The sequence below is a fragment of the Salvia splendens genome, chromosome 13 (assembly GCF_004379255.2).
Source record: "Salvia splendens isolate huo1 chromosome 13, SspV2, whole genome shotgun sequence".
Lineage (NCBI taxonomy): Eukaryota > Viridiplantae > Streptophyta > Magnoliopsida > Lamiales > Lamiaceae > Salvia > Salvia splendens.
Genome location: NC_056044.1, coordinates 10,303,060 through 10,328,441, shown reverse-complemented (window position 1 = coordinate 10,328,441; position 25,382 = coordinate 10,303,060). Strand labels below are relative to the sequence as shown.

Below are 25,382 nucleotides of genomic sequence, written 5' to 3'. Positions count from 1 at the left end.
TAGCATTTTAACGCACCACTCGCAAGGGCTATTTCGCAATATAAGGGAATATATATTGAGAAATATCCGGATATGGTATTTTATATAGTTTCTCTTTCATTAGATTGCACAGCGAACAATTGAGGTTTAACTTATTGATTAGTAAATTATTGCACTAGTATCACTTAGTTATAAACATTGACTTATTTATTAAAAATATACTAAATTTACGTTTTAAGTATATTATTTGAAATTTAATTTATTTTTCTACTTAATTTCACCTCACGTGACAATCAATTTCCATGCAGAATTTCCATCCTACTCATTAAAATGTTTTTCATATCTAACATAACAATAACAACAATAATAAATTAATAAATAGACATTTGCTAAAGATAATCCCCAACAGAGCTCCCGAATGAATAATTTTGATAGAGAAAACAATAAACAATAAACTTGCGCCGCAGTTGGTGGAGTTAATGAAATAGTTTTTAATATTGGTGACATAGAGATTATCGAATTTGTTTGTGATTGACAATATAATGTTTTATGATCCTAAATAAAACTAAACGCTATAATCATGTGATGCATATCATAAAACTAAACGCTATAATCATGTGATGCATTTTGAGATCAATTTGATAGAAATCCATGGGTTCCATCCTAAAAACACCGATGTGGGACAGTTATATGTTATATTTTTTAGTTTCAATTGCCAACACCCTCCCTCAAACCCTTCAAGGTAAACCTTGGAGGGGTTGGACTTTTTTCTAATCGATTGGACAATCGGCCCAATTTTTTTTTCGATCGGTTGGACCACTTGGCCCAAATTTTTAAGTCCAGATATACTGCTGGGTCAGTTAAATTTGACCCACAGTCGGCGACCCACTCTGATACCATGATAGAAATCCATGGGTTCCATCCTAAAACCAATTGGTAATAGGAGGAGGGGCCCATGAGACTTATATACTAGTTTCAGTTTTCTCTTGACACCGATATGGGACAGTTATATGTTATATTTTTTAGTTTCAATTGCCAACACAATTTGTCTGAAATGTCCATGGGAAACTAAGTAAAGTACTCCAAATAGGTGATGTATGTACTATTTTCAGTTTTCTCTAGGATAGTTTTTAGTTTTGAAGTTTTTAGTTAGAATACACTTTCTTTAGCAAAGTCTTTGACTTTCAATGTTGTGTTTGAATATGTGTTATGTGTCAAATATTTTATTGAGTATGATTAATACGGAAAATCTATACTATAAAATATTGATTGCCATATGAGACAAAATTAAATAGAAAAATAATTTTGTCTGTATAAATTAGTTTAGTGGTAGATTAGTTAATGCCTGACTTTATTTTTGGTAAATTGTGTCAAATATTTTTGGTAAAAGTTCTCTCTCACATTAATATAAATATACTATTTTTTCTCTCAATCTAAAACACAAAACAACATCTCCTAAAATCTTGTGCCATTCTTCAACTATGCCATCTACTATGGGACGGACGAAGTATTATTTTACCTGTAAAATAAAAATAATACTCCTTCCGCCTCTCAATATGTGTCTCACTTTGACTCTGCACGGATTTTAAGAAATGTAATAGAAAGTGAGTTGAAAAAATTAGTGAATGTGAGCCGTACTTTTATATAGTACTCCCTCCGTTCCTGAAAAATATGAACATTTAGTTCGGCATTTTAACATTGAGATTGAGATAAATAATAGTGTTACTGTGTTAGTGGAGAGTGAGCTCCACATCATTAAGAGTGTAGTGCAATGGTATAAGTTGTAAATAAAATGATGTGTAGGAGTAATGTGTTGTTTAACAATTCCAAAATTAGAAAGTTTATACTTTTCAGGGACAAACTAATAAGAAAATAGTTCATACTTTTCAGGACGAAGGGAGTAATTTTATAATAAATATGAGTGAGAATAAGTTAGTGGAATGCGAGGTCTACTACTAAAAGTGATAAAATAAGTGAGACAATTAATATGAGACTTACTAAAATGGAAATTGATACAAATAATGAGGGACGGAATGAGTATAAACTATAAAAAAAATATATAATTTAGTTTGATACAAATCAAAATTTAATAATCAATTTAATGTTGTATCAAAATTTAATAATCAATTTAATGCGAACATTATAATTTGATAATCATTTATAAAACTAAGTTGAATAATTGATGTTATTAATTATACCCTTTCGAATTAGATCGATGTGTACTGCGTCAATTGTGAATTTTGTTTTATCAACATATATGTTCATGTGCAGACATATGACGATTAAGTATTTCTGAAAAAATATCCGTTGCACGATGTAATAGTAATAAGGTTTTCAAGTGATGGTTATGGGTTTGTTTCGACCAATAATATAGTAAAAGCCTGCAATTATCCAAAACAAGAAGGTTTCATACCTCGTAGAATCGTGGAAATAATATTCTCCAAGAAGCACAAAATTGGAATATCTCTTGACAGCAGACAACCCTTAACTACAATTCTCGGACTAACCGAAGCTAAATATTTTGTTTACTAACTTAAGATGTTGACATAAACACTTTTTGTCGTTTACTATCTCGACTATAAAAGGCATCTATTGCTAGAAATTCCATCAGCAATAAGGGGCACTAGTGGAGTTCCGGTGAACTTCTTCTTCTTCTTTTCTGCCATTTGGCATTTTGGTACTTATTATTTAGTTCATTTGAATTGAATTGAATTAGTGCATGCAGAGACTAAGATAGCCTCATACATCTTGCTTATATCACCATTGATAAAATAATACAGTAGTAACTAACTTCCTTTCCCCTATAATTATATAAATCCATCAAGTGTGTTGTGTTGTGTTGTGTTGTGTTGTGTTGTGTTGCTCTGATTTCTTAGATTCTTGTGCAAAATGTGACCTTTATTACATATGCGGAAGTTAGATAGGAAAAGCCATTAGCCTTTTCTCAGCAACTTGTTGAGTTTAGTTTTGTTAGTCATAGTTTTTCTAATATTCTCTTGGCAATGGAATTTCATAGCTCTTGCTTGCATTTCTGGAGCTAAAAGAAGACTCTTGTTTTGGCATTCCAAATTCTGCTTATTAGAAAGGTGCATTTCTATTTCTTGATAAGTTAAACTTATATAAATTATTGATTCTAGTTGGAGATCTTCTTTGGATCAAAGATCCTAGTAGTTTCCGATGATTGCTTTAGTAAGTATGGTTTTCATTTAGTTACTATTGTCATATCGTTTTATTATGTAATAGACTGGAGTAATTACTCATACAAAATGTTTCACATTTATTTATATATTGGTACAAAAAATTTGAAGTTTACATGAATGTTGCAAAAAGTTTCATTCTTGTTTTGTTTCAATGCATTCTGATACTTATGTTTAGACGTCGTTAATTCTTTACCTATAAGATATTAAAATATGTCATCATTGGTTCATGTTTGGTAAGCCATGTAGATAAAGAGTTAACGACATCTAAACGAATGATAAATTAAATTCAAACATAGATGAAACTTTTTGTATTATAAATTTTGCAAATTCAAACATTTTGTACCAATACAAAATAAAGGTGAAACATTTTGTATGTAAATGTAATAGACAGATATTACTAAGGTTCCCGCAACTCAATTATAGTTGTTCAACAAGAAAGTATGCTCACCTACACCATCACCTTGAGCTTATTTTGTTGCACACTCACTCATGTATGTTTCTCTTTAACATATCTAAACCCAATTCAACAACTTTGATTGTGCTTTCCAGGGAGTGCAGCAAGTAGCATATGCTCTAAATGGAGCCTCAGAACTCAATTGAAGATCAGTTATCGAAGCTGCATCCATCATGGCCGTTGAGCACAAGAATCGCGGTTTTAGGTGGCGGACCAAGTGGCCTATCAGCAGCCTATGTGCTATCCAAACTCGGCTACAACAACATCACAGTCCTTGAGAAATACCACACAGTTAGTGGCATGTGTGAGTCAGCAGATATAGAAGGTAATAGAGTTAAACCAAGATTCATTCACAAAACAAAACTTTCAATCACATACAATGCAGGAAGGTTCTATGATCTTGGAGGGCAGGTCCTCGCAGCCAGCAGCTCCCCGACTATCTTCCATCTCGCGAAAGAAATGGGCTGTCAACTCGAAGAATTGGACTCCCACAAACTGGCCTTAATCAATAGCTACACAGGGAAGTATGAGGACATCCAAGTAGCAGATGACTATGTTTCTGTTATCTCACTAACTCTACAGCTTCAGGTCTGTTTTTCTCTACTTTTTTTTACAAAACATTCATTCCTTATAATTTGATACAAATGTCAGTTCCTATCCTTGACAGGAGGAAGCCAAGAGATCAGGTCGAATTGGAGTTCACGCATTGAGCGATTTTGCCTCTGATCTCACACCGGCTTTTCTTGAGAGCCGCGGATTGAAATGTGTTCCAAAATCTGTAGCATATGGATACACTGCTTCTGGATACGGATTTGTTCAAGACATGCCTTACGCGTACGTGCATGAATTCACTCGAACGTCTATGGCTGGCAAGATACGACGTTTCAAAGGTGGATACATGAGTTTTTGGCAAAGGATGAGTGAATCTATTTCAGCACAAGTCCTCTGCAACACTGAGGTAACCTCAATCCGACGCCATTCCTCCCTTGTCAGTGTCGATGTCAAGCAAAACGGAGAGGCCAAAAGTTTGGAGTTCGACAAGTTGATCGTGTCTGGATCATTTCCGTTAGTTCATGGCAAGACATATAGATCAACATCAGTCACCCCAACAGGTTTGCAAAACTCCCTTTTTTGAAGAACATGCTTTTATTCTTTGATACTAAATACCTTTCATCTCTGTAGGTGCGGAACATGACATAATGGACTTTAGTGAGCTCGAAAAGGAGATCTTTGGTAAAGTGAAAACCGTTGATTATTACACAACGGTGATGAAGATTAAAGGGCTCGAACATCTTCCCTTTGGATTCTACTACTTTGGAGAATTCATGGACGATCCTCAAACAATAGGAAATCCTGTAGCAATGCAGAGATTTTACTCCGATACCGACATCTTCCTATTCTGGTCTTACGGCAACTCAGTTGGAATCAAGGGGCAAGAAGTAACACAACTAGCTGTTGATGTAGTGAAAAGAATAGGCGGAGAAGTCATTGCCATTGTTCTGCAACGGCGGTTCAACTATTTTCCTCACGTCGAAACCCAAGGTTAATTCTTATAGTATGCCATGTTAAATCCAATTACTGCAAGCATATTATTAACAAAATCCACCTTGAACATAGATATGAAGAACGGATTCTACGACAAAGTCGAGAACGAACTTCAGGGAGAGCAGAATACATACTACATCGGTGGGCTCATGGCGTTTGAGCTCACTGAGAGAAACTCAACTTACGCCATGGCTTTGATCCGTAAGCATTTCGCATGTGAAGATCCATTACCAAGATTTCCATATGTAAAGGTACTTGAGCACTCTTACTGGAACACTGTTATTTTAAGATGAGACTCAACTTACTTGATGCAATGCCTCTAACAGAGATTGCTTTCCGAGAGCAGCAGCAAGGTACCACGGCAGCTAGATGAGTCGATGGGAGTCGAGTTCCCTGATCTTTCAAGCCTTGATGGCTATCTAAAACACTGGGGGACTCATGATATGATCCGAAACAAGACTCTTTACACTTGGATAAACGAAGATGGGAAAGTTTCAGGGCAGAGGAGCTATGCAGAGCAACATGCTAATGCTGCCTTGATAGCAGAGTTGCTTCTGTCAAGCTGCAAACCAGTCATTAAGCCCGGGGATAGAGTCCTCCTCATCCACGTCCCTGGTCTGGATTTCATAGATGCCTTCTTTGGCTGTTTGAGGGCGAGAGTGCTCCCAGTCCCCGTTCTCCCGCCTGATCCGCTCCAGAGAAGTGGACAAGCACTCTTGAAGATAGAGAATGTTGCCAAGTCATGCAATGCAGTTGCCATTCTTTCAACTTTTAGCTACCACACAACTGTTCGAGCAGGCCTTGTTAAGAACTTGTTGCCATTGTCGCCCTCAAGCAGGAAAAGCTCTGGTCGCTGGCCCAATCTCCCGTGGATTCACACTGATTCTTGGATAAAGAAATCCAAAGGCATGACTGCTGGAGATTTGGAATCCAGCAGCGCGCCCAAGCCCGGTGACCTGTGTTTCCTTCAGTTTACGTCAGGGTCGACTGGTGATGCAAAGGGAGTGATGATCACTCATGATGGGATCATTCATAATGTGAAGTTGATGCGGAGGAGGTACAAAAGCACGTCCAACACCGTGCTCGTGAGCTGGCTCCCGCAGTATCATGACATGGGATTGATAGGTGGGCTTTTCACGGCTTTGGTTAGTGGTGGGACGGCTGTTCTATTTTCTCCAATGACGTTCATCAAGAACCCTCTTCTGTGGCTTGAGATCATTACCAAGTACAAGGGGACTCACAGCGCAGGCCCCAACTTTGCTTTCGAGCTTGTGATCCGGAGGCTGGAGCTCGATAAGAAAAAGGCTCGGGACTATGATCTTTCTTCCATGGTTTTCCTCATGGCTGCTGCCGAGCCAGTCAGGCAGAGGACTTTGAGAAGATTTTTGGAGCTCACTACGCCTTACGGCCTTTCTCAATACGTGATGGCTCCTGGTTATGGATTGGCAGAGAATTGCGTGTTTGTTTCGTGTGCGTATGGAGAAGGAAGGCCTATAATGGTGGACTGGCAGGGGAGGGTGAGTTGTGGATATGTTAACCCGACTGATCCAGATGTCGATATCAGGATCGTGGATCCACAAACTGATAAGGAGGTTAATGAAATTGGAAAAGAAGGAGAGATATGGATTAATAGTCCCAGTGCTGGAGTTGGATACTGGGGGAGACAGGACTATAGTAAAGAAACCTTCAGAAATGAACTCTGCAATCACCATGGAAGAATATACACCAAGACCGGGGACTTGGGGCGCGTTATTGATGGAAATTTGTTCATCACAGGAAGGATCAAAGATCTCATCATTGTTGCAGGAAGGAACATATACTCAGCTGATGTGGAAAAGACGGTTGAGAGCTCGTGCGACCTTCTACGCCCCGGCTGTTGTGCTGTCATTGGCGTTCCGGAAGAGATTCTGTCAGCAAAGGGGATTTCTTTATCGGAAGGTTCTGATCAGGTTGGGTTGGTCGCCATTGCGGAGGTGAGGGATGGTAAGCCTATGAACAAGGATGTGGTTGAGCAAATTAAAGTCAAGGTTGCTGAAGAGCATGGTGTGAGTTTAGCTGCTGTCAAGTTGATCAAACCAAGAAGCATTAGCAAAACAACATCCGGAAAAATAAGGCGATTCGAGTGCCTCAAGCAGTTCATTGACGAGACACTGAATTCGGTTCCTGATCCAATCATTTCGAAAAGATTGCTTACTCGGTCTTATACTACTGGAACGTGCAGGGATGGCCACACACCTCGTCCCCAACTCAAGGCCGCTACAAGTAATGGGAGACTAAGCTACGTAGAAATCTTGGAGTACCTTAAGAGGCTGATTTCAGAGCAAACTGGAATCCCTGGCAGCAGAATCTCCACAACTGCAAACCTCAATACTTATGGGATTGACTCCATTGGAGTGGTCAGGGCAGCTCAAAAGCTTTCTGATTTCCTTGGTGTACCAGTAGGCGCAGTCGACATTTTCACTGCGACCAGCATTGAAGACCTAGCTTCCTTCTCGGAGAATCTCCTAATTAAGTCAAACCCTCAAGGTATGACAAACAATGAAGCCCATTCAGAAGCTGAATATGCCTATGCATCAGAGGAAATGATCTTACATCAACAAGTTTCCTTCACACACCAGCTGAAGATCATGCTGCTTCAACTTGTTGCACTTGTATATGTGTCTGTCTTGCTCATCTTTCCTGCGCATTTGTGCATATCTATATATGCGAAGTCGATATCTTCCTACCTCACGCCCATGACAACTCCTTGGGCGCCATACATAATTTTAGTAGCGCTTGCGCCTCTTGCTTGGTTGTTATGCATACTTGCTACTTGCAGTTGCATTGCTATCTTCGGAAATTCGTTTCTTCAACCGAATTATGCATTGCTTCCCAATGCATCAATGTGGTCAAAGGACTACGTGAAATGGTGGGCGCTCTACAAGGCGCAAGAGGTGTCATCCAAAGTATATGCGGTGCACTTGAGAGGAACGCTTCTTTTGAACTACTGGTTTGAGATGTTTGGAGCCAAGATAGGCTCATCAGTAGTCCTTGACACCATTGATATAACGGATCCTGCTTTGCTTTCCATTGGAGATGGAGTTGTGATTGCGGAGGGTGCCTTGTTGCAGAGTCATCAGGTCAGAAATGAAATCCTAAGCTTCAGTCCTATAAGAATTGGGAAGAATTGTTCAATCGGTCCCTACGCGGTCATCAACAAAGGAACACTTGTTAAAGATGGAGCTGAGGTAGCTCCATTGCAAGTCACCCAAGAGGGAAAATTACTCCCTAGATCAAACAAGCTCAACAAGGTACAAATGGTTATACTCTCTTTGTTAATATTATGAAACAATGTAGTTTAACTGGTGATGTTTTTAGGTTGCAGTGCCCATTGAGAGAAGCAACGTCCATCATCTGATGGGGGTATACATGGTTGGCCTCATAAGCTCTATATCCGCAGCCATCGTCTACTGCATCTACGTCTTGCTAGGCCAACGAACGCCGAACATGGAACATTTGATGTTCATGTGCATATCAGGGGCTTTCCACTGGTTCCCATTGACCATCGTGGCATACGTCACTGTCATCAACAGCACGTCTCTGAATCCGTTGAGTTTTTCCATTATGGTTGCCGTCGCATACACAGCCCATGGAGTAGTGCTGAGCTTGGTAACGAGTATCATAAGCTATTCTCTGACTGGAAAAGAGAAAACGGAAAGTCATTTGAAAATGTGGCTTCGGCAGAGATTGATAGTAGCCTGTCATCTTAGATTTGCCAAGCTTCTATCCGGGACAGAAGCTTTGTGCATGTACTTGAGGCTTCTAGGTGCAAAAGTGGGGAGGTTTTGCTCCATCAGGGCGATCAACCCTGTTTTGGAACCTCAACTTTTGTCGATTGGTGCCGGTGTCCATCTCGGTGACTTTAGTAGGATTGTCACTGGCTTCTATTCCTCCAATGGCTTCACTAGAGGAAATGTGCAAGTGCATGATAATTCTGTTGTCGGAAGCCAGAGCATTATCCTCCCCGGTGCAACGCTCGAGAGACAAGTGATTCTTGGTGCTCTTTCAGCTGCTCCCATGAACTCAGTTCTTCAAAGAGGTGGTGTGTACATCGGATCTCAATCACCAATCATGATCAAAAACTCAATGCATGAGCTGGACGAGCGTATTGAAGAAATGGATGCAAAATACAAGAAGATCGTGGGAAACCTTTCTGCAAATTTGGCTGCCACCACTCTCAAGGTCAGAACAAGATACTTCCATCGAATTGGAGTTAGTGGGAAAGGAGTCCTCAAAATATACGACAAGATTGAAGGACTCCCAAGCCACAAAATCTTCCAATGCGGAAAGACATATCCTATCATAGTCCGTCACAGCAACAGCTTGAGCGCTGACGACGATGCAAGGCTAGATGCGCGTGGAGCGGCTGTTAGAATCCTCTCCGATGAATCTACTGGTCAAACAACACTCCTGGATTTAACACTTAAAACAGGCAATGCGTTTTACGCACGCACCATTTCCGACTTTGCTACTTGGCTTGTGTGTGGTTTGCCTGCTAGAGAAGAGCACGTGAAGCGCGCCCCGCACATCAGAGACGCCGTGTGGGCCTCTCTACGCAATGCAAAGACGTTCACTGAGCTGCATTACTACTCCAACATCTGCAGGCTCTTCAGGTTTAACGATGGACATGAGATGTATGTCAAACTCAAGTTGCGGCCGTTTGATCAGACAATCATGGATGATTCCGGGAAGATTGAGCCGTTAGGAATCCTACCTCCTGAAACAGGAGCGATTCCGAGGGACAGCAACGACAAGCGTCCCTTTCTTTTTTTGGCAGATGATTTCCGGAGACGTGTAAGTTCGCCTGGTGGCGTTCGTTATGTTTTCCAACTGCAACTCCGACCAGTGCCCGAGGACGCAACAGCGCAAGACGAGGTCCTCGATTGCACGAAGCCATGGGACGAGATGCAGTTCCCGTTGATAGACGTGGGAGAGGTGACCATCAATGAGAATCTCACGCCTAAACAATCCGAGGAGCTTGAATTCAATCCTTACCTCAAATGCCATGAAATCGATGTGATCAGAGCAACGTCAGCCTCTCAGAGTGCTTCCATCGATCATGGCCGCTCATTGATCTATGAGATATGCCAGAGGTTGAGAAACAATGAGCCGCTGCCGGAAGCGTGGAGAGCCTTCATCGAGAAGTCGGATGTCAAAGTAGACCTCTCTGGCTGTCCCGTCATGAACCAGAAACACGACTCCTCTGTGTCGACCCAAGTGATGCTTGCGAGAGCTTGGAACGAAACAACATGGTCGATGTTTGGGCAACCAATGTTGCAGACGTTCTTACCTTATTTCCTCTTGGCGTACGTGATCTCGACCCCTCTAAATTGGCTGCTTTTCGCGCACAATAGCTTGAGATATCCTCTGCATTGGTTGTTTCCTCCGTTCTGGATAGTTTCTGGGGTGGGAGTGGCGGTTGCGTGTGCGTTGGCAAAATGGATTCTGGTCGGGAGGAAGAAAGATGGAGGGACGGTGTTGATTTGGAGCAGAGAAGTGTTCATGGACACGGTATGGCAGGCGTTCAAAACGTTAGCGGGTGAGTATTTTGTGGAGACAACGGCTGGTTCAGTGTTTTTCGTTGTGTGGATGAAGCTAATGGGGTCGAAAGTTGATGTGAGCGGAGGGGTGTACGTGGACAGCATGGGGGCAGCACTGAACCCTGAAATGGTGGAGATAGAGGGTGGCGGTTGCGTGGGAAGAGATGCTCTTTTGTTTGGACATATATACGAAGGCGATGGTGGGAAGGTCAAGTTTGGAAAGATTGTGATTGGTGAGGGTGGATTTGTGGGAAGTCGAGCAGTGGCCATGCCAGGAGTGGTTGTGGAAGATGGAGGCAGTCTTGGTGCGCTCTCACTTGCCATGAAGGGGGAACTTGTTAGGATTAAGTCGCAATCTCAATAATTGTCTCCACTTATGTATGGGGCTAAATAAGTTTATCATTTCCAATAATACTTTCCAAAGATTACTTCTTTTATTTTTTTCATTATTTTTCAAGAGTGCATTTTGATGTTCATGTGCATATCAGCAACCACAAATAATGTTCAGCAGAATATGTCAACACACTTTATTCTACCAAAATGATGTGAGATGAATAGGAGAGGTGCGATTAAACTGGACTGCAGAATGTAGTGTCCATCACTCCGGATAATTTCCATCGACGCTCCACCAAAAGCTAACTGAAAAACTCTTAGTAAGAGAATGAACATAGTGCCCCACTTTGGAGGGATATATAGCATTCCCCTTCCTCTAGCATGCAATCCATGAATCCCAAATCCAATATCTTGGGAAACTCTTCTTCATCTATATTGTCCAGATCAACCTTCAGGGCAAAGAAATTAAATACAAGGTTTTTAAGACTCAATGCCAAAGAATTATTGACTTGGGAGTAAGCCATCTGCCCTATAGAATCAGATCCTGCTTGATGAATCAGAATTACGTACATGGTAATAATATAAAAGAGATCCATCTGACTATCAAGTTGTTCGCACAACTAGATAATTGCAAACCACATGCGTGTGTTTGTGTGTGTTCAGAAGAGAGAGTAACTATTGAGACATTCAAGCAAACTACCTGACTGGAATTGCAGAGCATAGTCTCGGTGTGAGGGTAAAGTTCCTCCGACGATGAGGGCAGGTAAAGCCTTATATACTTTTTACCAGCAACCTGATAATGACAAGGCAAAAACATTGATCATGAGTTCATGGGAACGAGAAGGAGCAACAACAAGAAATATTAATAACCATCTCTGGTGGTCTGAAAATATTAGTGAAGTTTGAAATGACATCAGAACCTAATGTAATAAAAAAAATCAAAACTTTTGCAGCACAAATAACATATAAATAAGACAACAAATAGAAAACAATTGGATCAAGCGTTAGTTGGAAAATCTTGACTTAGCACAAACACATGCACTGTGTAAATCCAAGCTAGCCAAGGCCCCGATAACATTACTGCACATCAGGGACTATTTTGCACAAAGAAAATGTACAGTCTTAGTAGCATCGGTGCAGTATAGAACTGCATCTCCCGCACCTGTGCAAGTATATTATGGTGAGGATCATGATGCAAAGGGGTTACTGTCCCAAGTGGACCAAACCAAGCATTAAGTGACCTGATCTCTCCCCCACCAGCAAAACGGCAATCAGGTATAACAAATCCTGCTTTAGTTCTTGTCTTTGGCATTTTGATATTGCAAAATTAGAAAGTGTTGAGTAAGTTTAATTTTTATTAAGACCAAGGATGGTTTCTACAATCATATGCATGCCTGATCAAACAATTGATGTTGTGCTAAATAGGTTGTGCTTGAAGGAGAACAGTGACCAGATTGAATCCTCTCCAGAAACTCAAAGATTGTCATAAGCTCTTGCTTTCAATCTTGGGATAAGTAGTTTCTTCCGACCTGCACAAGGTTTTCCGTTGTAATAAATGAATATTTTTTTTCAACACAAAAGTAGAAAATTATCATAAGAGTAAACAATTAACAATTGAGCTCTCATAAAAAGCAAGTTTTCAAAGTTAAGCCTGATTTATGTCTGTGTGTTGTCCGAAAGGGAAAAGTACTTCGTTTCCAATAATTCAGTTCAATACGCAACCAAGAAGATTTATGTTTAAAAAGGAATCTCTATTCCTAGTAGACTATATATGTCCCAATGTTCTCATCACTTTCAAATTAGTTGAAGTTCGCCATGATCTTATTTGGAAATGCTCAAAATGTTGGTGCATAAACAATACTGATAACAAATTTTTCTCCTTGATGTCTCTCCGCCACAGTTAGCTAGCTAGAATGTTATTCTTCCCCTCAATTCAAATGACACATATGATTAATTGGCACCAATTAATCACGAATTAGAACTGCAACTATTCAGAATTCACAGATACCAACATAAACCCTAGAGAGCTTTTCAATTTCAGCTTTACAATGCCAAAACAAGGAACACGCATCTGTAGTTGCAAAATTATCAACAAACTAGAAAAAAATTGATGATACCAAAGAGAGAGAGATAAACGAACCACACCTCCGCCAAGTTGAAATCCTCATACCACTCAGCCTTCTAGTGATGGTCGTCGCCGGAATCCCTGTCTCTCAAAGCTAGGATGGTTTTGCGAATGCAGAGATTCAAGTCATCGCGCAGCGTGAATCCGCCCATGATGAGGCCCATGTCGAGGGCAGGAGAGCAAATGGCATTTGGCGACGTGGAGGGAGGCAATTGCGTAGGCGTCCCGCCAAATGGGGACGACGGAGTGCCAGGGCCCCGCCGAGTGGAGCTGCTCCCAGGCCAGATCCCTGGCTGCCTCCGCAGCACGGGTGTCGCCGGTGGCGGCGTGGGCGGCGATGGAGGTGAAGGCGTAGCCACCTTCTTGTGAGATTTGGTGCAGAAGCGAGGGGAGTTGGGAGTCGAGGATTGGGGTGTCGAGGGACATGAGAAATCGGTACAGAATGGTGGGAGATATTTTGGGCGCTTTTTAAGGGAAGGTGCAGTGAGATGGCTAAATATCTCTGGGGGAAAGTTCAATTGAAGGAACCACTATTTTATTCTAGAACATTCATGTATATGCAAATAGGAACTACTAATCTAAGAACAAAAATTGTTCATTCAACAAAATTCTTCTCAAAGGAACCTAAGCTAAGGGTGTGGTCTAGCAGTATTATCCATTGTTAACTATTATTGTCTTTGAATATGGAGCAACTTTAAATTCTTGAATCAATTGTCTCATTTATTGAGGTGCCTATAAATTAATGCGCGGAATTGCTAATAGGTCCGTCGGTGAATATCCTTGTTTAAAAAAAAACCTTCAAAGGACCATTCCTTCTCTCCTTTTCTTTTCTCTTTCATCCTACATTCATAATAATACATTAATCTTTTTCACTCTTCTATTTATATGTTTCTACACAATATTTTATTTATTTAGCTATAATTTTAATAAGTACTTTCTCAGTTTCATATAATAGTTGAGTCATTTTGCTATTTTGTTTTGTTCCACAATAATGAATTCATTTTTCATTAGTCAACACATTTTTTCTCACTTACTTTATTCTCTCTTCATATCTATCTTTTTTATTTCATACTTTATTCTTCTTTTACTTAACTCACTTTAGGGGTGAGCAAAAAAACTGAAAATCGAAATCCGAACCAAACCGAACCGAAATTTTTGAAATTTTGGTTCGGTTTTTTCGGTTTTTCGCTTCGGTTCGGGTGGAAAAAAACCGTAAAACCAAATAACCGAATTATATTCTAAATATAATATTATATATAAGGGGACTGATCAATTGTTAACTCATCATTTAATTGCTAACTTCAACTAATTTAAGACTATAGGATTTTAGAAATCTTGTGGTCTAAAATTTGCCACGTGTAATTTCATTTTTATTAATTAAATCGAAAAAGATAAAAAAACTACCAAATTAGGGTTTTGGATGAAAATGCCAATATAGTGTTTCGAAAATATCAACACAATGCTTTGAGAATGTCAACACAATGCTTTGAAAATGTTAACACATTGTTTATTGATACACTTTTTATTAGCACTATAAATACCTACAAGTAAACAGAGTAGGAATAGTATAACTAAAGGTTAGTACCGGATATCGGTCACGGGGAAAACAGATACAAACTGACTATCCTCTACTAAAACTCAATTAATATTTGGAGAACCGAAAGATTTTGAAATTTTTTGAAACAAAAGAACTTTTGAAAGCAATAAACAACTGATTGCAAATAAATCACGGAGATAAAAGTATAGAGATAAGGGAATTCCAGGGATGTGCATTCACAGTTATGGTTATACAAGTTCCAACTACAATACCCTAGCACAGTTCTTACTTTGATAGAACGAGTCACCTAGTTTATGATCATGCGATGCAAACGTTGGTTACAAACATTAGGGTTGTCAATCCTAAATATATAACTCCTAAAAGCTCCTAAAACCCTTGAAAAGTCCCCACTCTCAATTAACAGTGCCGTTTTAAAGGAAGCTAATTGTAGTGTCTATTAAGTGGATCTAACTCGCCAACCTCCTCTCACAATTATTAGCAAGTCACAGAATGTGTCACTCAAACGTGAAGCATTATCCAACAACTTAAGAAAGAAACAAAGTAAGAACAAAATTGATATTAAATAGAAAATGAATTGTATAACCAAAGTTGTTACTAACACATCCCTAGAATCCTATGAATTTAGTTACACATGATAGAATAATCTAAAGACATAAATTGAAGGGAAAACAATTGGAACATAAAACTAAAGCAAATAAAACCCAAAGGTTGAATCCTTGTAGCTTTGATGTTCCTGAATCATTCTCAACTCATTGCACAATGAAACACTCTAACTTTTAATCTCTAGAAAATATGTTGCAAAAAGAGGATCCTTTTGATGAAGTTTGAGGGGCTATTTATAGGGGAGAAATTGCCCATTCTCAAATAAGGAAAAGGGTTGCAAAATATGGTAAATCTTGGAGAGAAATTAGGGTAAATCTGCTCACCGCTCTTTTGTGGCGAACCGCTGCACCTTGGCCGGCGGTCGCTATGTATTGATCCGAGGCTTCTGACTCTTGGGTGGCGGTCGCCACGCCTTGCGCGGCGATCGCCGGGCGTGTCTTCATTCCAAGCACATATTTCCCGAAACGGACCGCTACAGAAGTGGCGGCCGCTGAGCGCGGCGGTCCCCGGCAATGTTGCGGCAGTCGCTGACGCTACCTAAAACTCCAGATTTCCTACTTCGCGTTTTGACTCCCTTTTTAAGCTCAAATATGCACATTTCTCACAAAACATGTCAAAATACCAAAATGTATAAAATATGCAAATAATGGACATGTAATGCAACTTTGACATTCAAAACGGACCAAATAATGGCCTTAAAACCGTGTAAAATCCGATCGTATCAACTCCCCAAACTTATATTTTTGTTTGTCCTCAAACAAAACAAAGACACAAGAATAGACACACAGAATGCACAAGGACTAGACGTCGTAATTGCCTCAAAAGATGGAAGAATAGATTAAGCATGAATTAACGCAATCAAATCAAGCAAGGCTTATTAGTGCACTTTCATTACTAACTCGTGGAACACCTTGAGTTCATACACTTACATGTGACAAACTTTCAAAGATGGGAAGTGTATTTATCTCTCACTCTCAAAGTGTATATGACAAAGTGTATAGCACTCAAATCATGTATCATGCAAAGTTTATCATAGGCTTGCTCAAAATCTAATCCCTCATCTACTAGATGTGATTAAGCATCAAAAGTCCGAAAGGTCTTTATTTTTTTGTTGTAATGTAGGCTCTTTGGTAGGTGAGGAATATTTGGCTAAAGAGTGACTTAAAAATAAAAAAAATCCAAGTAGAGTAAAAATGACTCCACTTTTCTAATTACCCAAGACACTTTTAACACTTATTTTTTTCTCCTTCAACTCACTTTCCAATTCTTTCATTTTTCTTTCTTTTCTTCACAACCTTTATTTCTTTTTCTTTTTCTTTTTCTTTTCTTTTTCATAAGCATCGTTTCTAGATCAAGCACACATTTTGAATTTTCACTATTTCACAACTTGCACTTTTCTATGTTTAAGCACACAACTTTTTTTTTTAATCTTTCCTCCTTATGTCTCCAATTCCTTTACAAAAGATAATAAAACTATACTAACCCAAGGAATTGTCCACATTTATTTTGACTTCCAAAGAATAGGCTTAAAGGCTCAAAATTAGCTCCAAAGGGAAAAATTTGAAAGGGTCGAAAATTTGGGAATAAAAGTAGCTAAGAAAAGATGGCCTAACATCCTTCTAAATCAACTTAAACACTATGTAAACTTATGCAGACTAGGAGCAAGTTCTATAAACATATACATGCATGCAGAAAAATCACACATGAAAGAAATTAGGCTCAAATCTCACAAGGTATAAGCATGATTCAAGGCGAACAATTAATTCACTAATTATGCACCTTTTCACCAAACCATCATATCAAAACGTCAAACCATACTTAAACATAGATGGAATTAAATATCATTAGAAATTCGGTCTAATGTGTCCCTAAGCATGCGTGTTTCTAAGTTCTTCGTGTTAAGTTCATGACATGAATTCACTTTCGGGTTTTTTTTTTTATTTTTTTTTAAAAAAACAAAAACCTAACTAAAAACCTAAAACAAAAACCTAAACTTATGGTCCACCACTTCATCCCCCCTAACTTATTTACAACAAAGTGTAAAATAAGTTTGTAGAGTCAGTAGGGACGTGAGTAAACTACTAAAAAGAAAACATACCTTGAAAAATTTCGCGTAGAGGTAGGACGGGGCGAAAATTCAAAAAATTCAAAAAATCACGCTGGAAACTACTAATTTGGCGGTGGTCGCTGGGGGTTGTCCGGTGGTCGCCACGGTGAGTCAGATTGTTTCCAAAGTGTGGTCGGCGGCCCGCTGCCACCTCTGCAGCGGTCGCCGGAAGAGGTCAGAACCTGTGAAAATTTTTCAAAGACAAGAAAATTAAACAAACACCAAAAGGTACTAAAAAACCTAAGCAAAAATTGTCAAAACATGAAAATAAATTGTCTTAAAACCAAAAACAAATAATACTACAAGTGCTCATTTAAATTCATGAGCTTGACTTCTTCAATCTTGAGGAGGTGGAGGGAAACAGGCGTTGAGATCGTCGAATGCACCAATAAGATAGGCAATGTCGCCACTCATGGTTTGGCTCTCTTGTCGAGCCTCAACGGCCATCCTTTGGAGCTCGGCGCTTTGTTGACGTTGGTGAACAACTTCTAGCTGTTGATGTTCCCAAAAATCTTGCTCCGCCGTTCGCCATTCGCCTTGTGCCGCCCATCCTTGACGGTTGTAGGCGTTCTCTTGTTGTTGCTCCGCCCATCTATTGTCCCAAGTGTAGGACATGTTTTGCATGTAGGAGAACATATCTCCTAATTGGGCGGAGGTGTTAGCTTGGAACTCCTCATTGGCGTTAGGCCTCCCGCGGCACCGTTTGGCTCTAGTGCGGCGGCGGTGGGCTTCCACTTCCTCTTCTTCTTCATTTCGCGGCGGTGGTGGCGCTCCACTCCCTTGAGCATGTGAATGCTCCGCCTCTTCTTCATAATTGTCGATGGCATCAAAGGCGGAGTCATCTTCGGGGTCGAAGACGGGGATGCGAGAAGGAATGTTCCTCCTCCTAAACTCCCCACTAACGGGGTTAGCCTTAATAGCTCTCCGGTGGGCGGGAGTGTTGAGCTTCCAATTGACTTGGTTCTCCCAAACGTCGACTTTGATCAAATGGGGAATGGCAATGGGAAAGTTATCCCTATCCGCTTGCAAAAAGAATCCTTGACCGCTAGCATCGGTCTTCAAAAGTCCCACCGAGAAGAGCACCTCGTAGGTGATGAATCTCTCCCTCATGTCTTCGGCGAGCCCGGCAGATGAGATGCCAAGATGTCGGGCGAGCGCCGTGATCATTCCCCACAACAAATAACTCCCCTGTCCCTCTTGGAGATCCGATCAACGTAGAGAGTGTAGAGGATTCCAAAGTTGAACCCCCTTTTGGTGAGAAGATACCACACGACGTTGAGCTCGGTTTGGGAAACACTCCCACCATCAATCCTAGCAAACATGAGTTGGGTCATAGCCCGGTGGAGGTACCTCAAGACGGGGTTGGAGATGGACGAGGACTTGTCGTAGCCCGGCTCATGATCTTCTTCCGTAGTCATCGCACCCCAAACATCTAAGTACTCAAATTCGACCTCTTCATCGGGTTTGGGGTCGAAGCAATGGAACACCGCACAAACTTCTTCCATGGTAAGTGAGTGGTTGCGGTTTCCTAGGCGGAAGTCGATGCTCTCGAGGATACGGGAGCGGCGGTTCTTGTTCACCTTGAGCGAGCTTAGAAACTCTAGAGTGAGTCTCCTATATGATGGCCACCTCCCTTGGAACATGTGGATAAGGCCATTCCCCTCGCCTACGTAGCATAGCGCCCAAAAATCATCCAAAATCCCCAAAGTTTGTAGGGGAAGATCAATGGGGTATCTCGAGGGTGCCGTCTCCCTCGCCGACACTTTTTTCCACATAGCCTTTTGATCTTCCGTCGCAAGTCTAATCCCATAATTCTTAGCATTCTCAGGCTTTCCTCTTGTTGTCATTGTCCTACAAACGAAAAATAAAACTCTAAAAAGAGCATCAAATAATAGGCAAACAAGGGTTCCCCCAAACTTGCACTCACCTAAGCAGACTTCAATAATCAACAAAGATGTGCAAGTTTGTAACAACAAAGCATCCTAAATTGTAGCATGTGATCACGTAAAACAAAACCAAAAAAGTAGAACACCAACAATCCATCCCCCAACGTGAATTCATCCCCCATGCAGAGACGTATCAACAAAATCAACACAATTCAACAATCTCTATAATTACACAAGTATTGCAATTCATTGAAGTAATAATAGTCTCATAATGCTATGAACATGATTGAAACATATATACACTAAAGAACAAGAGGGAATTTCACCAACAACAAAAAAACAACAATTCACTACCCTATGCAAAATCTAACCATGAAAAGCAAATATAATCATCATCAAACTCATCCCCCATACTAGAACATGCTTTTCAACCGAACAATTCATCAATGAAAGAGCAAAATCAATGGAAAAATTCAACCAAAACTTAGAAATTAAGTGTAGGATTCATACCTTGAGTTGGAGAAAATTGGACGATGAAAGCTTGAGATTCGTAATTGAAAGGGAGAATGAGAGTGTGGGTGTGTGAATTTGGTGATATTTTGTAGTTGGGGTCGTGTGCAAGAGAGAATTGGAGAAGATGGTGGAAAGAATGAGAGAAAACTCACCTTAAATAGAGCAAAACCTATCACTGACCTCTCCGTGGCGACCGCTACGCGTGTTGCGAAAACGGCACTCCTCCAGCAGGCCGTTACGGCCCGCACAACGATTTCTCCAACCCGCCCTAGGCCCGCCCTGAACACTGAACAACCGGTAGCGACCACCGTGGATTGTACGGCGGTCGCCACTCGTTATTTTTTTTTGTGTGTGCACAAAAATGCACAAAAATTAAAGGAAAAAAATAGAAAAACAAAACCGAAGGAATTTAAGTGAACACACATTGGGTTGCCTTCCAACAAGCGCCTTTGTTTTAAAGTCGTTGGCTCGACTTGAAGTGGCCCAACTAAGTGGGCAGATCAACGACCCTAGTGTTGAAAACTGCGAACGGGACCAGTTTGTTGCAAATCTTCTTCCACCATTTGTACTTCCCGTTCGTGTTCTTGATCACATAGACTTCGGGATCGGCTTGGATTTGAGGCTTCTTCTTGCCTTTCTTCTTGCTCTTAGGTTTCTCCTGCAAGGGAGGTTTAGCATGTTTAGGTATGTTCTTTTTAGGAACTTGAGGAACAGTATGGACAACAAAGATAGAAGAGTTCGAAGAATCCTCCCCTTCTAATGGCCTAAAAGGCTTAGACGTGTCGGTCATCATGACTGCCCTACATTCATGCTCCATCTTAGCTTGTTGCGTCTTTTCATACTTGAGAATTTCACTCTCTATCTTGTAGGTGGAGCGGCTGTAATTATCTCTAATTGTGATCTCGCCCCTACCTACATCAATAAGAGCTTTGCATGTGGCTAAAATCTCTGCCTAAGATTAGAGGTACATTTTTATCTACTTTCATGTCAAGAATAATGAAATTGGCAGGGAAGATGAAATCGTCTACCTATACCAAGACATCCTCAAGCATGCCCACTGTTTTGATGGTCGTGTTGTCGGCCAACCTTATGCTTACATCTGACGTCTTGAGAGGCCTGATGTTGAGCTTCTCGTAGTATTTCAGGGGCATGTGATTGATGCTAGCTAAAGCCTATCTAGGTTGTGAAATTCTTCTTTTCTTTTGCAAAGCATTGCTTAGAACCGACTGTAGTACCTTAAAGTGAGCAGCCCACGACCAGTCTACTAAGCAAAAGACTTAGTCTTTGTTTACTTCTTATGCATTTAAATGTTTATAAAACATCTTATAAACGCACAAGCAAACACAATGTAATAATATATTGATTCTATTCGTGCAAACCGCTCGAATGATACTGAATCGGGTCAAAAGTGGATTGTAGAGTTTTTTCGTATACAAGCAAGATTCTATTCGTGCGAACTCGCTCGAAACATGCTTTTCAGTATACTAAACCTAACAATCTCCCACTTATACTCAAAACATGCTTTCGAGTATACCCACTGCCAAAAACTCTCCCACTTATACACAAAGAAGGTCTTGGAGCTTGATATATCGAACTACCATTCATTTCACATCATGTTTGAAACATGTTGCCACAAAGGCATTTTCTGTGAAAAATCTGCTTGGTTGTTCTCTGATAATATCTTTTCTACTTTTATGTCTTTGTTGTGTACTAGATCTTTAATTAATTTCATCTCTCTATGTGAATTCTTAGCTTATGATCTTGTTTGTCCCTTGAGTTAGCCTTTGCAAGAGTAAAATTACTCATAGGCATACTCAAACTTACGATTAAAGCTACTAGGAGTATACTCCTAATGTAAACATATATAATGAGGATGACTTACTCGATCACTGATTAGTCATGAGACTTAGTCAGTGTAACCCCAAGGACATTACATGAATGACTGGTAAACTAGAATATAGCGATTAGTCTTTCTCAAGTACTATGGTATATCCATTACCTCAATCAAAGTCCTTTGCCATGGTTAAAATGATATGTACCTGCTATGCAAAAGCACAACTAATATCAAACTTAGTACACATCATAGCATACATGAGACATCTATCTGCAGAACTATTCTCATTCTTCTTGTTCTCACTATGTGTCAAACGACACTTGACTAGAGACAAGACAATTCCATCTTGAATGGTAAAAACCTTTTCATGGAACCTCCAATGCTAAAATGTTCCAAGCAATGTATGGATATAGGATTTCTAAGAGAATCTCAACATTCTTTCTAGCAATCTTGAAACACTTAGATGCTCAGAATGTAATTAGTTTCTCTTTAATCCTTTATCGTAAACTGGGTAGACAACCAGTTTCCTACGCTAGATGCCAATCTTAGTTGTTTGCAACTTTTATAGATTTCATCATCGTAGAGTACCAATAATACCATATTCAATACACTTTCAACTTCCTTGTGCTTACAACACCCTTAAGGGCACATATCAAATTCCAAACATTTGACAATCTCGCTAAAACACATACTCTGATTTAGATGCATGCCTAAGACCATAAAGGTCTTCATTAGCTCCCACTGACTGACACAGCCTGTAGGTAGTATTGCAAGTCTTGTAAAACATGTTGTCTATCTAAGATTGTAGTTTGGAATCTATCACCTTTTCAAGGACGAATATCCAAATGAACCAATTCTACATTGTAGTTAAAGGGATTATGTTCAAGTTAATCTAAGACCGAGTCTTGCGACACTCTTAGACCCATGAACTTGTTATGTTCCTAGGAACGCTCCCACTACGACATGGTTCATACAATCTTAGGTTCTGAAGTTGATATTATTAGTGCAAAATTTATAATGGTATGAGTTCTTGGTAATGTGGAAAATTCGATATCTCTCTTTATCTCGAGAGTTATCACATTGTTAGGCTTATAGTTCATCTCCTGATCTTCATACAAGAATTCTATCTTTGAAGATTACAGAACTAATAATCTTACATCATTTGGGACAACCTTAAAACATACCTCAGTACTCAACTCCAATTACTTAGATACCTTTCTAACATGTGTTGGAACAACATTGCACCTTGAGATGTGCCAGACTAAAGTCGCTCTAGTCCACAACTCGTGTTTTGTAGAAGGTACTGATTTTGGTAATTTCTTTAAGGTGTATTTCGTTGTATCTAACGTTTATCCCATCAATGATAAGATTTTCATGAGTAAAGCTCATCACTTAATCAAACTTGTCTTAGAAAGACTTCGATTCCTTCTTACATGACTATCCCATTCTTTAGAAGAATGATTGGATTCGTCAATGGAGATTAGACTCCCACTACTGATCATAACACATTGCTCGTCTTCTTATGGTGTAAACCATTAAGACTTGCTAGTCTTTCTATGTTGCATTTCTGTAAGCGATCTGAATCGAATGATTCTCACTTATAGTGCATCAAACAGACATTCTTGACTTTCAAGCTATTTAACAAGCCAATTGTTAAAATCTTGATAGTCTGGATCAGTTTGAAAAATATCTAAGTATTTTCTTGGCCTTAAGACTAAGAGCCATAAATACTTTATCATTCATTATTTAAGAAGTTGATGTGTTGTTTCATACTCAATCTTGTTGCATTTATATTGTTTCAATACTATGATGCCTTAAACATCTACCATAAAACAATAATTGAGCATTAAAAGCTCCCACTGCAACAATAGCCTGACTGGATCAAAATCTCTTACGTAGAAGTTGCATTTCCATGTAAGTCATTGTCATTCTTAAAAAAAAGTCAATCCAACTTACAAAACATCTTCACTCGCTTTAGACAAACTTTGATGACAATTTAGGCTCTCTCATTTCCATATCTAGTCTTTTGTTCAAATGAACTATGACTTAGGAAAAATGCAGCCTTCATGAATTCATCATCTGTCATTTTACTTTCCTCTAACAGTAATATAACGACTAATATTCTGAAGGTTTTCTACTTTTCGGTTAAACCTTCTTTTAGTAATTTCTTATTACTTCAAGCGATGACTTGAGTCAGAAACTATTTGAGTGATCAAAAGATTTCTCAAAATATTCTGTCCCTTTAGGATATTCCAATCGAATCATCTTGACAGATTCTATTGATATCCATCTTTCATCGTCACTAACCAAGACTTGTCGTGCTACTTAAAAGAAAATAGCTTGACCTTATTCCTTAAAGAACTTGTCAAGTACATGCAAAAAGCATTCTCGAACAATCTTCATGGAATTATGTCGAGGAAATGGAGGACATGAATCATTGAGTATAAACTCCAAGTTTCAGTGATGAAAATCTTATCCATTTTCATTTCCAATCTACATAATTTTGGCATTCGAGTTTATTTCTTTAAGGATCGCAGACAAGATATTGAATGGCATAATGAAGATTTGGCAAATAAACTTATTATCACATACTTATGCTCAATACATAATCGCAAATAACCACAAAACAATTATGTATCTTGCAACTGTAAAATTAAAATTTTGTATCCTCCAGAGGAGGTCAATACACATTAAAATCTTAAAATTTTACTGGTCACAATCATCGACGAATAGTCCAGAGACCACAAGTGTGGCATGGCCGCCTAATGTTGCCTAAGCAAGACCACCGAATTTAGCATTACAGAGTCTCATTTCTACAACACACTCCCATAACAATGCTCATGTGCTGCTAACAAGATCAAGCTATCCCATAAATTCGTTTCTTAGGATTATTGTCCCCACAGTGCATGTGGCGATAATATTGGAAACACATTCTAGTTCATACTATTTATATTTGAGAAGTCCGCCTTATGAACTTGCTATTTCTTAGGATTATTGTCCCCACAGTGCATGTGGTGATAATGTTGGAAAAAAGCTTCATAAATTACAGACCAATTGGTGGAGACCATATACAACGCACTTGTTGTAATTATCGCTTAGATATTTTATATGGTTTTTGCGTAATTATCACATAAGCAGATAAGACTGATAATCCACTTACAAAGATAAACACCAAATAAACATAGAAATCCATTTAATGCATGGCATTTAAATACACTAGATAATTAACGACAATTATTTAATCTAGTCAAGGGAGAATTAATTAAATAATTAAATTTTATCTTGGATAATGATTATCCAAATTCATTTAGGATTTATCAAGATAGTGTTAACTATCTAAATCCAATTAGGATCATTCTAGATTTTATTTCGATAAAATCAAATCCTTCAATTCAAGATAACCTTGACACTTGATTATCATTATTTAAATCGTTCTAGGATATCACTAGATAGAAACGATTCCATCATAATCCATACGATAAATGAAATCCAATTTAAACAAGATTTATACAAATCTTAATTCTATTTAGAATAGACATCTAGAATATATCATACATTACTTAGGATTTCTTCGATAAATAAACTTATCTAAATCCAATTAAATAAGGATTTTCTTATATATTATCTTTATCATAATCTATCTAGGATATAAATCCAAAAGATAAG

At 39.3% G+C, this 25,382-nt stretch overlaps 2 protein-coding genes across 2 annotated transcripts; one reads left to right on the top strand and one right to left on the bottom strand.

Moving 5' to 3' along the window:
* Positions 1 to 8,983: 8,983 nt before the first annotated feature.
* Positions 8,984 to 11,194, top strand: LOC121762680 (linolenate 9R-lipoxygenase-like). The gene is made up of 2 exons (XM_042158638.1): positions 8,984 to 10,454; positions 10,980 to 11,194. The coding sequence occupies exons 1-2, from the start codon at positions 9,235 to 9,237 to the stop codon at positions 11,119 to 11,121; spliced, it is 1,362 nt and encodes a 453-aa protein (XP_042014572.1). The 5' UTR covers positions 8,984 to 9,234; the 3' UTR covers positions 11,122 to 11,194.
* Positions 11,153 to 13,715, bottom strand: LOC121762681 (lysine-specific demethylase JMJ30-like). The gene is given in 6 exon segments (XM_042158639.1): positions 11,153 to 11,432; positions 11,435 to 11,458; positions 11,461 to 11,539; positions 11,791 to 11,883; positions 12,253 to 12,619; positions 13,236 to 13,715. Coding segments are annotated over 5 exon segments (423 nt in total). The 5' UTR covers positions 12,403 to 12,619; positions 13,236 to 13,715; the 3' UTR covers positions 11,153 to 11,355.
* Positions 13,716 to 25,382: the final 11,667 nt, after the last annotated feature.